Here is an 18,177-nt window from a genome sequence, read left to right on the forward strand (position 1 = left end):
CTATAAACTAATGCGACTTTCTCAGCACCAGTGAGCTGAACTTTGCTAGAAAAGTTTTCCACTCGTTAGCTACTTAAGCCAGGAGAGAAAATATGATGTGCAAAATCTTCTCTTATAGTTTGCAAATAAAATGAAAAGCAGCGATTAATAGGGAATTATTCTGTGGAGAGTCTTCAGTACTTCGGCTGCACCAAAGTAAACTCTGTTCCTCCTTGGTCTTCCAGGTCTTGCCTCAGGAATGAGAGAGAGAGAGAGAGAAGGGGGGGTGGGGGGGCGGGGTGCTGGTGCGAGTGCTCAGCCACTGGAGTTGCTCCCTAAACTACCCTGAGCTCCCCTAAGCAGAAGTAAACAGCACGAGGAGAGCTACAGCACTGTGCTAAACAGAGCTTACTACCATGCGGTTTGGTGCCAGCATTCATAGTAAAACAAAATTACAAATATATAAGAGACATCACAAGCAGCATCAAGCATTGAGCTTGTTGCACTGTGGTGTAATTTACAGGCTTTGGAGAGAAGCTCAGTGAAGTGAAAGCATAAACACTGGTGCACTTTCATGGCCAGTGCAGTCTTTCAGTAAGATACAAGTTTTCTCTCAGCTATATGAAAACTGTCTCCCCAAGGTCTCTCCCACACCAAACTGCCAGATTCCACCCTCCGCTAGTAGCAAATGAGCTGGGTGGACTATGGCAGCCGGTTCTATCTCAATCTGGTGAATGCCCACTTTGATATCCACGGTGTTATCTATCTACTGTTGTGGTAAGTTGACTGTAGTTTGTTGGATTTTGTACTACTTTTCTCTTTCACTCCTACACCAAGGGCCTTTAGTGCAGACAGCTTTGTTATTAAAACCTGAAGTTTACACAGGATTTCCTCTGTCGCCAGCTGTGCTAGATGCATCAGAAACTGCACACACAATACCCAAAATCCACAAAAGTCATGTTTTCTAATTTACTGGTATACATACAGACCGTGCTCTACAGGTTTTATAGAAGTACAATTCTCTGGGAATCACAAACAACTCATGCAGTGTTATGAAGAAGTATTTATTGGTTGGAAAAGTAAGGAAAACACATTTTGTTAAACAACTTTTTTTAAACTAAGAAAATACAGCATAATAAGACAGGTATTGCTCTTGGTTGTTCTGTGGAAAAGAGATGCTATAATTTCCTCCTCCACTAGATGGAGATGTTGCCCAATAATGAGCTACATCTCTCTACCATTCCAAAGTGAACAATAGAGCAGACTGCCAGTAAACAACAAAAACAATTCCACGAATCAATAGGAAGCATTGAAGTATGATGAGTAAGTCTTCACATTCTTCATCCTGTTTAATGGGGGTAAAAAGCAAGGATGTGAGCCACATTGTACGGCTGTTTCAATCATGAGGAAAACATCAGTTCATGGTTCGGAGAGGAAACAACCTCAGTTTCTTACCTGTATACCAGATGCTTTCTATCACCGCAGAACCAACATCTCTACAGGCCACTGAAATGAAAAAGAAAAATTGCAGTCAAAGGGCACTGGAGCAAAGTAAAGTCTTGTTCACTCGGGCATAACAGAGATTACAAGCAACACTTCTGAAAATTGTGTTTCTAAGGGCATATGCAAACACTCCGAAGCAGCAGCAGCACGACTCTTAGGGGCATTTTCTTGGGTTGTTCGGGTCTGGTGATCAGAAAATGCCCGCAAAAAGACAATGATGTTGAATGAGGAGAGGAAGGGGGGGCGCACAAAACTCAATTCTCAAAAGAATTGACTTAAGGCTAAAACACAGAACTAAAGATGAAGGCTCAAATTAATATTGCACCCAGATGAGTCTTAAGTGTTCTTGGATGACAAGCAGTGATTGGATTGCAAGCTTGGTAGCTTTTGATGGCCATGTCTGTCAGCCTCACCTGCTTTTTAATCAGTAATTACCATAGGGGTTTCTCTGGCATTTCTTAATTAAATTGGACCAAATGCAATTAAAAACCACACTCTCATTCCTTTAAAAGGGCTCTGTGGAGTCCTTGTTTAGTTCTTGCTGTTAAGAGAATAAGCGGTTGAATGCTCATAGCACCGTGCCATCTCTCGCTGATCTGTACTTGATTGTTTCAGTGGTCAAATTAAGTTTGCTGTTTGCATAATAAAGGGTAAGACAGAGTTCAAGATTAAAACTTTCACTCTAACTAGAATTGAAGGTTAAAAGCAAGGTACAAGAGAATGTTATGTTATTAAAACAATTAAAGTTAACATTGGGAGTTGGGGAACAATGTCATGAGAGCATGTTGTGAAGAAGATCATTATTATAGCAGTAAATGTAGCCATGCATCATTACATTTACAGAGAGGAAATGTTGCATTGTGCCTTTCAAATACTTACCATTTAGAAAAGTCCCCAGCGCTCCAGGAGCCAACAACCACGGACACGTCAGTGGTGATTTTCCCATCTGCAGTCCTCATGTCATCTTTGGAGTCGTTATTGTAGTTGCCGCAGGCGCCGCACATTTTACCGGACAGGCTACTGTCAATAATGACAGTGACCTCCTGTGAAATTGAGTAAGTGACCCGCACAGCAGATGCCCTCTCGATGATCACAGTCTTCTCTGAGATTTGGACGGATATCTCACTCGTCATTTTGCTGGGAAGAGACACTTTTCTGCCATTTACCTGGATGACATGAAGAATGGCGAAAAAAAAAAAAAAGACAAATTGAAGTTTAAAAAAAAAAGTTTCTACATCAAAAGGGACTACTTTAATTGTTAAACATTTAACTCTTATCTTTCCCGGCTCTTCTCACCCAGGTCACGTGTTGGCTGTTCACTGCGATGGTGGTTTCCTTGAAGAACACATACACAGTGGCGACAGTGGAAGATGCACCTTTGCTGCAGACCCTGACATCCACAACCACACGGAACCACAGCTTGTCGGTCTCGTCGCACAGAGACGCCACTTCATATGCCCCTTGCGCTCCTATTGCTCCGGACATGCCATCAAAGGAGGTGAGGTGGCCGACTTGGCTGACGCCGCAATGGCCCCGTTTGACGTGGCAACCTCTGACGCCATCTTTTGCACCACAAACCTCCCCACTGGCACAGGAAAGCTTTTCACACTTTACCAGCCCAGAGGCCTGGCACACACACTTGGACTCGCAGGCTTTGTCCACAACTGCTTGGCCCACCTGGAAACAAACATTGTTTAAAATGTTATCTCCCAGGTCGGTGAATAGAATGTTTTACGTCTCTAGTCATGTGTAAATGCTATGACAAGAAGTATTAGTCATTGTGGCACAGTTACTATGTATGACAACAAAGCAAAATTTCAGTTTTACCGTCAGATATCTGCCATTGTGCACACATCCACAGTTGTCCAAGGGAACGCATTGGATGCCATCAAAAACAAAGCCGTCATCACATTGGCATCCTTCAAAACAGCTTTCAGAGCAAGTAAATGGGTAAATAAAGCTGGCACAGGTCCCACTACAGGTGTCGGCACACACCTCATAGTGACTGTGTGCAGGGCAGGAAGCAGCTACAAAAGACGAGAAGACATTTGTAAGACTTTGTACTACCACCAGAAATGCAAAACATCAAAAATATGGACAATTCTTCAGCGAAAATACTGTTGTGTGTAACTTACGACAGAATGAGTTGCTCCTCCATGGCTGGATTTGCACTCCTTCGCTCTGGCAGGCCATAGCATAGGCCTGGATACTGTTACACAGAGTATCTTTGTCACCACCCACAGCACAAACATCAAACACACAATGAGACACAAATGCCACTGGGTCAATTTTACTGTGGCAGGCTTTGAAAGGTCCATTAGGTGCACTTATGATGCCACAGGAGTCGGCTTTTCCGTACAAAGCGGCCTTGGCCTGCTCACATACTGGACACTGGCCTCCACAGCCCCCACAAACATTGCCAGGCAGTTCCACCACCCACGCCTTCCCAAAGTCGTCGACGCTGTTCGTGTTTTTGCCGTCGGGAAGTATAAAGTCATCGCCGCCGTTCTTGTTGTAGTTGCCGCAGAGACCGCACATCTTTCCCTGGTATGTAGAAGGCACGATCACCTCAACATAATAGACAGTGTCATACAGGACTGTCAGTCCAAAGTCTGTCCGGACAATTATGTTGCTACCTTCCTGGGTGACTCTGAGACGCCCGTTGTCCAGGAAGAGAGGAAGGTTTAGAAGTTCATCATCCACCTGTACGGATGAGGAAGAAGAGAACAGAATTATCATGAGGAAATAAACCGATACACAAATGTAACCACACGTTGGGTATTAAGTTGTTGAACTCACAATGACTTTCCATGGCACTTTCTGCTGGATGTAAACAACATAACCGTAGACCGCCACTGCAACGGACTTGGTAACAGCCACTTTTCCATTTCCATACTTCTCATTGCCCTGAGTTACGCTGAATGGAGTCAGCTGGCCATTGTCATCATCGCAAACCTTGGCCAACACATAGACACAGGTACCCTGGAAATCAAACCTCCGTCCATCAAAGGAAATGTAATGAGGATCACCAGAAGCAACACACTTGCCCTGCCCCTCAGGGTGGCAGCCTTTCACTCCGTTAACAAGCTTACAGGTCTCCCCTGCACGGCACTTGGCCTTTTGACAAGACACCGCGCCATTCTCTCCACACATGCATTGCTCCACACACTCTGTTTCAGGGTAGAAGACGTCTCCTTTCCTGTAGTAGTGGCCATCGTAGGAGCAGCCACAGTCTCTCACAGGCACACAGGTATCCCCACTCAACAGGTAGCCTTCGTCACACTCGCAGGCCTCTGTACAGGACCTATGGCAGGTTGCAAGGGAAGTTAAGCTGGCACAGGTGGCTGGGCAGCCCACAGCACACAGGGTATAATGGCTGTTAGCTGGACACACCATTGCTGCGGGATAGGATGATAAGAGGGGCAGAGGAACAAGGTGAAAGATAGAAGAGATATTTTAAAATGAAAGATTTGAAATATGAAAACACAATCTCAAACTCACGACAAAAGCTATCTGTTCTCCAGGAGCGGATGGTGATTCCTTGGCTCAGACAGGCAGAGACATAGACTCCCACAGCATCACACACTGCTCCATGGTGACCATGATAATGACAGGCGTCATACATACAGTCCTCCAGGTAAGGAGCAGGATCCACACGTCCGTGACAATCTCTGAAAGGCCCTGCTTTGTCAGCAATAATACCACAATACTTCTGGGCTTGGTACTCTTTCCTCTCGGAGTCTGAACAGGCCTGGCACCATGCCCCCTGGCAGACTGATGAGCAGCCTGGTACGAGGGCCACCTGCCAGCTCTCCCCCAGCGTGGCTCCATTTGTGGCGGTCTGGCCGTTCCGCATGGTCAGGTCATCCTGAGCTTTTCCATTGTAGTTGCCGCACAGGCCGCAGACTGCGCCCTGGTAGTTGCTGGGCAGAGTAACGCTCACTGTGCTCTGCCAGTCAAAGGTCACGGTGATACCAGCGACTGTTTCCACTACAGCTGTCCAGCCGCTGAGAAACACGACCAGCTCATTATTGTAATCCAGTGGTAACGAAGCAAGCTGCCCATTGAGCTGAAGAGCGGAAAGCGAGGGAAAAATATGTATAGGAGATTATAGATTTAATAATTCTGCAGTCCTTGCTAATCCATTCTAATGTGCAGTTAAGTTTAATTAAGTCTGCCTGGATCCAAATTTTAATATGCAATTAAATATATGTGGAAGAGCTTGAGGGATGTCAGAATTAGCACAATGACAGAAGGTATTATCATCCACTCATTTGAATGAGGCTCAGCGTATCTGTCCTGTTTTTATTTTTTATACTGTAACTACATGCTGTGTTTTCTCTCCGAAAATCCACATGAAAACAAGTGTCAAGATTATTATTATTATTATTATTATTATTATTATTATTTTCATTTTCTTTTTTTTGTAGGTGTTTCATCTTTCATTAAAACACCTACATGTTTTACATTATCCATACCTCCACATCCCTACTTACCAGGACCTTGTAGGGGTATTCTCTGCTGATGGTGAGGGTGATGTCATATATGGAAAAGGTGACAGTCCTTGTGTAGGACACGGCCTTGCTTCCCCGGTGGTCGTTCTGCACGGTCACCTTGAAAGGCACTAGTCCGGGCTGCTGCGAGCACAGTCCCACCAGCTGATATACACATGTGCCCTGGAAGTCGTACCTGTAGCCATCAAAACTCCGGTAGTGTGGGTCACCTGAGGCTGTGCATGTGGCATGACTGATGGGTCGGCAGGCACGCTCTCCATCCACTAAGGTGCACGTCTCCTTGGCAGAGCAGGAAGCCTTGCGACATGTCACCATGCCCAGGGTCGTATCACACTCACACAGGCGACCGCAAGCCTCATCAGCCCAAAAGTGCTGGCCTGGCTTGTAGTAATGGCCCTGATAGGAGCAACCACATGTTTTAGCAGGCACACAGACACCAGCGCTGAGGACGTAACCCTGATCACACACACATGTCTCCACACAGACACCGTTGCAGGTTTTAATTTGCTCAGGGAATGGGCAGGATGGCTGGCATGGGCTGGCACAGTCTTCATAGTGGCTGTGACGCTGACAGCTCATTGCTGAATAGAAATTAAATTTAAAAGGTGTTAACGAAAAACTTAAATATGTGATAAAAATCTTTAAGGAGAGTCTCGTAAATACTTACGGCAGCCAAACGTTTTCCTCCAGTCCTTGATTATTATTCCTTCCTCACGACAATGCTGACTGTAGGAGGCCAATGCCTGGCACAGCATCTTTTTGTCTCCCTTATTCAAACACATATCATACACACAGCTGTCCATGAAGGCCTGGGGGTCCAATTTTTCATGACATATCTTGAACACATTATTGGTCTTAGCAACAAGGCCCCCACAGAAAGCCTCAGTCTCATAGAGCTTACTCTGGTTATCATCACAGGTAGGACAGTTTTCCTTACATGTGTCCCAGCAAGGATGGTCCTTGTCCTGGTCAGGCGTTTGCCAGCTCTTGCCCCACTCTATCACTGAGGAGACAGCTATTCCGGCTGGATTTTGGAGCTCATCGCGGTAGTTACCGTTGAAGTTGCCACAAAGACCACAGACACTGCCGTAGTAGCTGCTGGGCAGTTTGATGACCAGCTCCCAGTTCCAGTCGTAGGAGACAACCAGGCCAAAATTTGTCTCCACCACTGCAGTGTTACCACTCTGAAACACTGACACCTCAACCTCACCATTACCATCATCAATTTGTACAGGAAGATTTAACAGCTCCCCATCCACCTGAAGGGAATAGATAAGAATATACAGTATATATATATATACATACATACATACATACACACATACATATACATACATATATATATATATATATATATATATATATATATATATATATATATATATATATATATATATATATATATATATATATATATATATATATATATATATATATATATATATATATATATATATATATATATATATATATATATATATATATATATATATATATATATATATATATATATATATATATATATATATATATATATATATATATATATATATATATATATATATATATATATATATATATATATATATATATATATATATATATATATATATATATATATATATATATATATATATATATATATATATATATATATATATATATATATATATATATATATATATATATATATATATATATATATATATATATATATATATATATATATATATATATATATATATATATATATATATATATATATATATATATATATATATATATATATATATATATATATATATATATATATATATATATATATATATATATATATATATATATATATGTATATATATGTATATATATATATATATGTATGTATGTATATATACATACACACACACACACAGAAAACACATCAGACAAGAAACTAAGATCTTACCATCACTCGACCAACTTGGTTCTTGCGGATGGTAATGTTGTACCCATACACAGACACATCCACTTCCCTGACGTAAGAAACTACTGTGTTTCCCCGGTTATCATTCTTCTCAGTGACTGTGAACGGCACTAGACCCTCCAGGTTCCCGCAGGTCTTGGAGATGACATACTTGCAGGTGCCCTGGAAGTTAAAGTTGTAACCATCAAATGTGTGGTAGTGGGGGTCACCCCAGGCCCAGCATATGCCTGTGTACTCGGGGACGCACACAGCTTCACCCTTCTCAACGTGGCACTTCTCTTTGACCCGGCACTTGGCATCTTTGCAGGGATCTACACAAGATAAAAAAACAGAGAAATAGAGATACGAAAATTGCAAATTAATTTCAAACTAATTTAAAATGTACTGTACATTTCTTTGAAAGAGTATTTACTCAGTTAATAAGCTAAGGATGGTTGAAATTGGTTAATAAAAATATACATTAGTTATGCCTTGCCTGTGTTGTAGCATGCCCTGATTCCTTTCTTGACCATGCATTTGGTACTTTCAGGGCAGGAATGCTTTTCACAGTTTAGGCCTGTCGCTGGATTGCAGGTGCACTTTGTGTTACAGTCTTCCTCATACACTACTTCACCAGGCTGGGGACATAGAGCAGGTTAATTAAACAGGGGGAAATAACACACCGAAGAAACAATGACAGGCTATGGAGGAGTCCACATTATTTCTTCATTATTTCATTGTATTCATGCTTTGCTGAATACTTCTGCATTCTACGGTCTGTTAGTTCTGAATAGCAGACTGCTGCTATGGATGCAGCTGTGATTATAGGACTAGAGTAGAGGTGCCCAAATTCTTTCATATGAAGGGCCAAAATGTATCTGGATGGAAGGCCACCGGCCAAAAATAAATGTCGACGTTGAAGAATTCCGTAGATAAAACGTACGTATAGTAATTTAAATGGGAAGTTTACCAGCACTGTGCTTTACATTGCCGTTAAACTCAGATTACATACTTTTTAACTGCACAAAATGTACGAGGAGAATAAGCATGAGCATGTCAAATCCATGGCGGGCCAAAACAAAGAGAGCACGGGCCACACTTGGCCCGCGGGCCCCAAATTGGGCGGCCTTAGACTAGAGGATCATTTTTAAAATCAAAAAAAAAAAAAAATGTAAATCAATATTTTGAGTCAAATTACTGATAGCTTTAGTAAATAGCCATGTAATAGGCAGGATAATGTAAGCAGGGTTATTCAAGACCCCAAAATGACCCACTCGCTCTACATTATCCTACTTCTTCCATCTTATTAACCCCCCGCCCCCCTCCCCCATTCCCTAAAATCAGACTAATTTGGATAATGTCCAACACTGTGGAAAAAGCATGTTGCTATGGGTATCTGCTTCAGTCACTTTGACACTAAAAAGCTATAATTTGTACATTACTGTATACTTTTTTGTACTGACAGAGGTGTTTAAATTATACCTTGTACGTTTTTCCATTGTCATAGCAGCCACACCCAGTCTCTTGAACACACGCATGTCCGTTGAATAAAAAGCCAGCATCACACTCACAGCCTTCTATACAGCTGCTAGAGCACTGTACAATCTCTGTGAGGCCTGCACAGGTTGCAGAGCAGGCATCTGCACACACCTCATAGTGACTGTTGGCTGGGCATTTCATTGCTAAAATAAATTAGCAAAAGACAGGGAAAACATGGATGAAAAGGGAGCCTGTTCTCATATTTAATAAATGCAGTGGCTACAGTATGGCAGACGAGAATAAGAGGTGAATTTGCAGAAAAAACACTTACGACAGAAGGAAGCCGTCCTCCAGTTTTTCACGTCCACTCCTGCCATGTGACAGTTGAAGGTATAGGCTGCTACGCTGTTACACAGCACCTTCCCATCGCCGTTGGAAGCACATACATCAAAGACACAGTCAGCAAAATACGGCTGTGGGTCCAGTATACTATGGCAGGCTGCAAAAGGACCGTTGGGTGCTGTAACAATGCCACAGTAAGTGGACTTTGAAAACACAGCCTTGCGAGCCGGTTCACAAACAGGACAGTTATTCCCTTCACAGCCATCCTCACACACTACATTAGGGATGGTGACCCTCCACGATTTTCCAAACACATTCACATTGTTGGTGAGCTGACGGTTGGGCATTTGGAAGTCATCTTTTTGGTTACCGTTGAAGTTGCCACACAGGCCACAGACCTTATCGCGATAATTACCCGGTACTGTGACTGTCACGTGATAGACCAGATCGTATGTGACACGCAGTCCAAAATCTGTTTCAATAACATAATGCATGCCTTCTTGATAGACCAGCACTGCTCCAGAATTAAGATTCAAAGGAAGGTAGTTAAACACTCCATTCACCTAAAAGAAAAGGCACAGTGAGTTGTATTTAAAGAAAATAAACACTGATGACTAGAATGTTTAAGTATTTATGTCAAGCTAGTTTTTACATCCCTCTCAACCATGCAATGGTTTTCACAGTATTCCAAATACGAAGCTGCAAATGAAGTGTTGTTACTCACCAGGACTCCAAACATGTTGGTCCTTAAGATGAGAGTGTAGCCGTAGACCTCCACAGCAACCAGCTTGGTGACAGACACCACTTTGTTGTTTATCATCATGTTCCACCTCACGTTCTCCACCTGAACAGAAAAGGCCACCAGGTGGGTGCCTTCCAACCCACAGCTCTTGGAGAGTGTGTAGGTGCAGGTGCCCTGGAAATCAAATCTTTGCCCATCAAAAGAGAGGTAATGGGGGTCACCAGAGGCATGGCACACACCCTTACCAACAGGCTGACATTTTTGGACACCATTCTCCACTTTACACTTCTCATTAGGGCCACATGTAAACTTCTTGCACTCAACCTGAGAAAAACAGTTGAGAAACAAGAGCAGTGTATTTATTGCGTATATATGGCAAGCTCACACTGATCAGTATTAAATCATAATTTTTCAAACTGTCCACTTTAGTATCCATTACCTCTCCATCTTGTGTGCACTTGCACTCCTCCTGACACTGCCCATTGGGATAAAACACTTGGCCCATGCGGTAGTAGCGGCCATTGTAGACGCAGCCGCACTGTGAAAATGGAACGCAGTGATCTCCGCTGAGTATGTACCCCTCATCACAGGAACAGCTCTCCTCACACTGAGCTTGGCATCCCTGAGGAGGGATCAGACTTTGGCACGAGGCTGGACAGCCGGTTGCACAAACCTCATAGTGGCTGTGGACTGAACATTTCACCGCTGTACACAAAAGGGGCATAAAAGACAATGTGAATGTTTTTTATTTACTGGAAACTTTATAAACCTATAGTATGTAGGTTCTGTCAACCCCATGAGGAATTCTAAGAAATGACAACAACACTGTCTGCAAGTCCACATGACGCAAGCCTTCAGTGACCACGCACTACCACCACTCCTCCTCAACACAGTTGCTAGTAGCCAAGGAGGACACGAAAGATTAAAAAAACATGATGGACACTTCAGAAGATGTAATTATCTTTACTCAAGCATCTGCGTGCGAACGTTGCTGGACTACAAAATTTTGTAAACATAGCCATACTGAGAAATACAGAGAGCGATTCGTCGAGCTGATGGGCTTAATAGCTTTGTATCAACTCATTTGGTAATGGCTTGAATGTAATGGACGTCCCTTATTATAAAAAAGTTGTGCACTATAGCTTTAATTTAGAGTGAATATTCCAAATGTAGGCAGTGATAACAAAGCAACATACAGTACCAGAAAAATACACATTGAAGTATAGATAGAAACATGAGCAGTAGAGAAATTAAATTAAGTTTAAAGTGCCATTCCATTTTTCCAATATTATTGTTATACTTTCTACAGTGCTACAGTAAATGATGCTGCCTTTGCTTTTATTATTGAAATTATTGCATATCTCACCACAGAACTGACTGGTTCTCCAGCTGTACACCTTGGCCCCCACAGCTTGGCAGGCAGATGTGTATGATGTAATAGCCTGACACAGCACATCCTTTCTGCCCTTATACAAGCATACATCATAAACACAGTCTTCAAAGTAGCCAGCTGGGTCCACCTTGGCATGGCAGTCACGGAATGGCCCTTTGGGGTCTCTCAACAAACCACAGAAATCTCCTTTTTCATATTGAACCTTCTGGGTAATGTCACAATCAGGACACACTCCTTTGCAGCCATCGACACACCCTGGGATCTCTGCAACTCGCCAGCTGACCCCAAAATCTGCTGGTGAGACAGGTTTGTTACCGTTCTTTGGAATCAGGTCATCCTGGGATTTGCCGTTGTAGTTGCCACAGAGGCCACAAACGGCTCCCATGTAGTTGCTTGGCAGTGTTACGTACACAGCGCTTTCCCAGTTGAAGGACACTTTGAGGCCGAACTTTGTGGTGACCACAGCGGACCAGCCACTCTTATACACAGATACCAGTCCTTCATCCAGTGTGACAGGCAGGTTGACCAGCTCATTATTCACCTGGAGAAGAACACACAATTGTATTTATATACAGAGACTGAATATTAAAGTGACTCACAGGAAAGATTTAACTGTTTGGATGTAGTTCTTACCATAATCAGGCCCTTGTGGGTCTTTGTAATGACAATGCTGAGGGAGTACACCTTGATCTCCACTAACTTGGTGAAGGAGACTACCTTGCTGCCCCGGTAATCATTCTGCACCAGCACTTCAAAGGGTACTAACTCTGGGTCCTTGGAGCAGAGTGCAACTAGTTGGTACACACATGTGCCCTGGAAGTCAAACTTCATCTTGTCAAAGGTCACATAATGGGGGTCACCTGTGGCCTGGCAGGTGCTGTGGGAGACTGCCTGGCACTTTCTTATGCCCTCAACCACCTGGCACTGCTGCCCCGCTCCACAGCCTTTATCCTGGCACTCCACACGTCTGCTCCCAGCAACGCATTCACACCTTCGCCGACAGCCCTGGTCAGCCCAGAATGACTCCCCAGCAGGGATGTTCCGACCCTCATAGACACAACCACACTTGGCAGCAGGCACACACTGACCTCCGCTCAAAACAAAGCCTGCGTTACAGGTGCAGGTCTGCACACAGGGGCGTTTGCATTTGGAGGGAGCATTAGGATCAGAACAAGTGACAGGACAGGCATTGCCACAGTGCTCATAGTGGCTGTTGGCGGGACATTTAGATGCTTTAGGAGGAAGAAAGAGTATGGAATGACTAACAAGCAAGAAGGAAGTATGTTCATTTGATGATTCATTTAGTTTACATTACTTACGGCATTGTGCCATCGTCCTCCAATCTTGTACTTCGATCCCAGCAAGCTGGCAAGCTTCAGTGTAAGCCTCCAGTGCCCTGCAGAGGAAATATCGGAGGCCGCCTCCCATGCATACATCATATTTACAGTTCTCCAGGTATGTTTGTGGGTCAATTACGGCATGACATTTGCTGAATGGCCCATTTATTATAACTGTGATGAGCCCACAAAACAAGTCACCCTCCCATATCTTCATTAGGCTATGTTCACAGCGTTCACACCCACCCTCACAGTCATCTCTGCAAAAAGCACCTTCCACCAGCCCTGGAACCTTCCAGCTGCTCCCAAAGGCCACAGCCCCACCTGCCTGGGTGCCAGAGGGTGTGGTGAAATCATCATTGGGGTTGTCATTGAAGTTGCCACAGAGACCACAAGTCTTACCAGCGTAACTGCCAGACAGAGAGACCACAAGATAGTGTTCCCAGTCATAACGGACAGTCAGGCCAAAATCAGTCTCAATGACCACAGAGCGACCGCTCTGAAACATAGTCAGTTTGTCGTTGTTCAAGGTTACTGGCAAACTCCACAGACTGTTGTCAATCTGCCCGGAAGAAAATAATAAAAAATGTTTTGAATATATTACAGTCATAATCTATAAATTGAAATTCATGTATTTAAATGTGTCACACCAAGAAATAATTCAAACTAATCACTATAAATTGAAGTCAAGATAATATTTCAAATATGTCGATTTAAAAGCATAACAATCTTTTATTAACTAGAGATAGGAAGCCTTACCCTCACACGGCCTGTCTCAGACCGAACTACTGTGATGGTAACACCATACACCTTCACTGTGACCACGGCGACATACGACACCCTGATGTTTCCTCTGTTCTCATTTTGGGCGAGGACCTCAAAGGCAGGGAGATTATCATCTTTTCCACAGTTTTTAGCAATGACGTACGTGCAGGTACCCATGAAGTTGTAGTGTCGCCCGTCGAAGGTGCGGTAGTGGGGATCTCCCATGGCCCAGCAGGTACCAGGCTTCTTTTCCACTGCCTTGGGGACACAGGAGGGATACCCACCCTTCACTTCACACACCTCATTGGCACTGCAGGTAATACTGCTGCAGGACAAAGATCCACTACCTGGAAAACCATAAATAATATATAATGAATACCTACATCAATATGGTTAATTCATGTTTAATGTAAAATATTTTCTCTCCAGTCAATACACCGTATATTATAATAATATCTACTGTTTTTTTTTTTCCTAAACAGCTATAGTATGTGCACCTTACCTTGCTGTATACATTGTCCTGGGGAACCATATCCATTCATCTGGCTGACTCCTATACTGTAGAGAGCGAAGCGGGAACCTGAGCTGGACACAGTGTGTTTATTGTTGCCAGGGTTTTGTTTGTAGGGTATCTCTGCCCAAGAGAAATCTGTCCCTGCAATCTTTTTCCACTCAATATTACGGGGCAGGTTTGTACCATCAATACGCAGCTCTGCCATCGCACTGGTCTGTGCCACAATCAGGGCCTGGTTTTCAAAGCCCTCAAGAGCCTCGAGCGAGTAAGAGGAACAGAAGCGGTCTGTGGGCAGAATTGTCATCAAGAAAGGGTCGTAGAAGCTTAACCAGCTCCGCGTGACACCGTTGAAGAGCATGAGGACCTGGATGCCATGATCAGCCTGAATGGACAGTGTTTCGGGATTGTGGTAGCGGACCTCCATTATCTGCCCCCTGATCAAAGTCAAAACTTCTTCACGGTTGCCGTATTGGACAGTGGCTCGGGTGGCCTGGGAGGCCAGGAGGAAGACGCTGTCATATCTATCCTGGAAAGTCAGGGGAGGCACGATAAAGCTGGATCCCCACCTGCTAACTGGCAGCAGCTGCTCATATACATGGTTACATTTGGAGAAGCGCCAGGTGCAAGTGTGACCCGTGACAACAGCAACCGGAAGCTGGGAGGCAACTCTGGTGCCAGAGAGTTCATACACGCTCTGGAGCTGGACACTCTCATACGGCTGGAGATCTATCAGCATTTGGCTGCCACTCTCATACACACGACCCTGAAAGCTGATGGAGCCGAGTGGGAAAATCTCCACTTTGTTGCTCTCTTTTCCATTTGTCACAGAGAACTCTTTAAATGAGCCATAGGGGGACCCAGCAGGTGTAAAGATGAAATATTCTGTACCCCATTCAGTGGTGGGATACACCACAGAGGTGTCTGCTGTGTACAGCTTGGAGCTGAAAGAGGTTACAGTCACATCTGCTGAGGCTTCAATGCGCACCGTGTTGGGAGACTTCTGGCTGCCATACATCTCAACACTGGTTGGGAGACTGATGGTGACTGTTTCTCCAGCATTTAGAGTTTTCTCTTGCTTGAAGTTTAAAGGAGGCACTTGTACTGTCACTTTAGCATTGGCCTGAACAGCGGTGATGTATAGCTGAAAGCGAGGACTGTCGTAGTCTGGAGCATAATTCTGCATGAATGACAGGGCGAACTCCCTCCCTGCCCATCCAGCGTTAGATGGACCTGACAGACGGGGGAGAAGAGGAAGAAAACAGACAGAAAAACACATGTCAAAAGAACACTTCTTTTCAAATTACCTTAGTCAGGTACAAAACTGTGCTTCACAAATGTCGTGTATGAAGAAAACATGTCAAAAAAGCATTAGGAAATGAATGAGTCTATTTGTGCCAAGGCAATCAAAGGATTCACAGACTGGCAATACAAAATTTGGCTTGAGACGTCTTGGATTGCAAACACAGTACAAAGAAACAATATGACACCAAAGAGAAAGTGACTGAAAAATACCTTCATTTCAAAGTTAAAAAGCAGGCATGAATGCATTCTATAATGGGTGAATTGCTTTTTGTCATTGATAACCATTGTGAGAGATTTAGACTGAGGAATAGTCACTTGACTGGTTCTCAGCAGCACTTAATAAGTCACTTTGCATAATGGAAATATTATCAATATCTGTGCCTTTGCTGTGAAAAAAAACAAAAACATTCTGGGCTCAGCCAGGGCCTGGGGGATTTAGATCACACTCCTGTTTCACCCATTCAGTATAATAGTTCCAACTCAATAGCAGCTGAAGGTAAATGCTATTCCCAACAAAATCACATTTCAATTTAGATGGCTATCCTTTATGTGCTGCTTTATCCAATTCTTCACCTGTTTAAAATTCTGCTTCATTCACACAAGCACCTGGTATGGTCGAGCAACTGATGGGCTTGACAACCTGGATAAATTGCTTCAAATTGAGCGATCACTTGGCTACAATGTTCTGCTGGGGAATTGTGTGCCAAGGTTTGAGGAATGCTGCTGTGACTGATTAATTGAGTTAAGCCACATTTAGTCAATTTCAAGTTGTTAACAGTGGTAAGAATATTTTATAATATTAAAGAAAAAAAGATTTTCCTATTTTAAAATTGACATTGCTACTACTGTGTTTGTTCAGTTTAACATCTTAAAATCAGCTGCGACAAATTGGAAAGATAAGCTCAGATATATCGCATTGAAATGAAAATAAGTAACATTCACTGACACAGTTAAACACAGTTACAGTTAAAAAGAAATAAGAAAATCAAGAGTATGACTTACAGCTGAGTAAAGCCCCCAAAGCACAAAGCAGCAACATGGTGCCCATGGCTGAAAAACAGAAACTCTTGTTTAAGTTACTGAAGTATTTGAAATGTACATTATTTGAATAACATAAATGCATTCATCTCAAACAGCCAACATAAATCTCTCTGAACAGTGCTTACCTGCTATGAGGCACGTAGGATGGATTACTTACAGTTCCATCCTGTTATATACTCTGACGGACAAAAACACAACCAATCAAAATTTTAAACAGCTATGACATTGAAAAACAATACCCTTCCTCTAAAACAAATTAAGGCAGGACTTGGCACAGAGTTACAGGTCCTGCTGTATATTGACATAGGTGTGAGGTCCAATATCAACTACACGTACTTTAAGGGATGAATCATTCATCTTTTTCCTTAGTTTAACAGAGGACATGCACATCATGTAATGTATTCCCGGATAATCCCTGCACGACCAGGAAATTAAACATCTGAAGGAATGGCTAACCATGGCTATGTATACTAAATATAAATTCCATCAACCTGGACAACCTGCTTTTTCAGAAAATAAACTGATAATATATCATGCTATTAGTTTATAGAAAGTTTATTCAACAGTTGTCTTTTTTTACTTCTAAATAAGCAGAAATCCCAATGCTATTGGACATGTAACACCAGGAAGATATGTCGATGTTTGATTATTTGCCCACATTCAGCTGTATTGTATATTCTGGTGTAACCAAATATTATCCATTTCAGAGTAGGCAAGAAAGAATGTGATAAGACTGAAATCTTACCTTATCTGCAAAGTTACCCAATAGTCTCTGAGCAGACAGCAGTCTAGTTTGATATTAGGGCTGGGTTTTGACGAATACAAGAAATATTGAGAATATTTGTATCATATTGTAAGTGTCACATCATAGAATATACGTTTCATCTTGTAAGATCACACATACATCGTCTTAAGGTTTCACAGCAGAAAAGATAAGCTGTGATGCAATTTCATTTTGGCACTAAACATCAATTTTATACTGACATTTTGTAAAAATGTAAAATGTTCACAATTGTTTTGCTTTTCAATCATTTTCGTCTCGGTACCCTTGCTTTTCTTTCAAAATGCTCCCACCAGTGTTGGGAAAGTTCACTTTCTACATGAACTAGTTCAAAGTTCAGTTCACAAATTTTAAAATGAACTAGTTCAGTTCATAGCTCATACTTCAACATTTTTGAACTAAATTGACAGTTCCAAAAATGAACTAGTTCATAGCTCTTTTTTCCATATGTTGCTTTGTTCAATGTGCCGTTTCAGGTTTGCTGTGGATGTGACTGAAGTGCGGATTTTCTTTTTGAAAGCCGGCAGGCAAAGTTTGCACAGA

The 18,177-nt window shown here is 42.7% G+C and overlaps 2 protein-coding genes across 2 annotated transcripts; both read right to left on the reverse strand.

Moving 5' to 3' along the window:
* Window positions 1–1,113: 1,113 nt before the first annotated feature.
* On the reverse strand, window positions 1,114–14,723 carry fcgbp (Fc gamma binding protein). The gene is made up of 21 exons (XM_028580786.1): window positions 14,499–14,723; window positions 13,991–14,343; window positions 13,214–13,793; window positions 12,528–13,126; window positions 11,868–12,435; window positions 10,941–11,206; window positions 10,484–10,825; window positions 9,749–10,322; window positions 9,421–9,620; window positions 8,435–8,576; window positions 7,942–8,270; window positions 6,664–7,255; window positions 5,979–6,577; window positions 4,984–5,551; window positions 4,282–4,880; window positions 3,618–4,185; window positions 3,310–3,509; window positions 2,779–3,159; window positions 2,362–2,648; window positions 1,435–1,485; window positions 1,114–1,324 (listed from the first exon to the last, which is right to left on the reverse strand). The coding sequence occupies exons 1-20, from the start codon at window positions 14,713–14,715 to the stop codon at window positions 1,476–1,478; spliced, it is 7,974 nt and encodes a 2,657-aa protein (XP_028436587.1). The 5' UTR covers window positions 14,716–14,723; the 3' UTR covers window positions 1,114–1,324; window positions 1,435–1,475.
* Window positions 14,724–14,758: 35 nt separating this feature from the next.
* On the reverse strand, window positions 14,759–16,860 carry LOC114557358 (IgGFc-binding protein-like). The gene is made up of 3 exons (XM_028580787.1): window positions 16,815–16,860; window positions 14,856–15,740; window positions 14,759–14,766 (listed from the first exon to the last, which is right to left on the reverse strand). Exons 1-3 carry the CDS (start codon window positions 16,858–16,860, stop codon window positions 14,759–14,761), a joined length of 939 nt encoding a protein of 312 aa, XP_028436588.1.
* Between the last annotated feature and the right edge of the window lie 1,317 nt (window positions 16,861–18,177).

Source organism: Perca flavescens, chromosome 6, assembly GCF_004354835.1.
Source record: "Perca flavescens isolate YP-PL-M2 chromosome 6, PFLA_1.0, whole genome shotgun sequence".
NCBI classification, from domain to species: Eukaryota; Metazoa; Chordata; class Actinopteri; order Perciformes; family Percidae; genus Perca; species Perca flavescens.

Coding starts and splice junctions, on each gene's coding strand:
- LOC114557358 (XM_028580787.1), bottom strand. CDS start 16,860: ATGGGCACCATGTTGCTGCTTTGTGCTTTGGGGGCTTTACTCAGCT. Junction 15,741..16,814: donor TTTGGGGGCTTTACTCAGCT/GTAAGTCATACT, acceptor CCCGTCTGTCAG/GTCCATCTAACGCTGGATGG.
- fcgbp (XM_028580786.1), bottom strand. CDS start 14,715: ATGGCAGAGCTGCGTATTGATGGTACAAACCTGCCCCGTAATATTGAG. Junction 9,621..9,748: donor GAGGACGGCTTCCTTCTGTC/GTAAGTGTTTTT, acceptor AATTTATTTTAG/CAATGAAATGCCCAGCCAAC. Junction 5,552..5,978: donor AATACCCCTACAAGGTCCTG/GTAAGTAGGGAT, acceptor TCCGCTCTTCAG/CTCAATGGGCAGCTTGCTTC.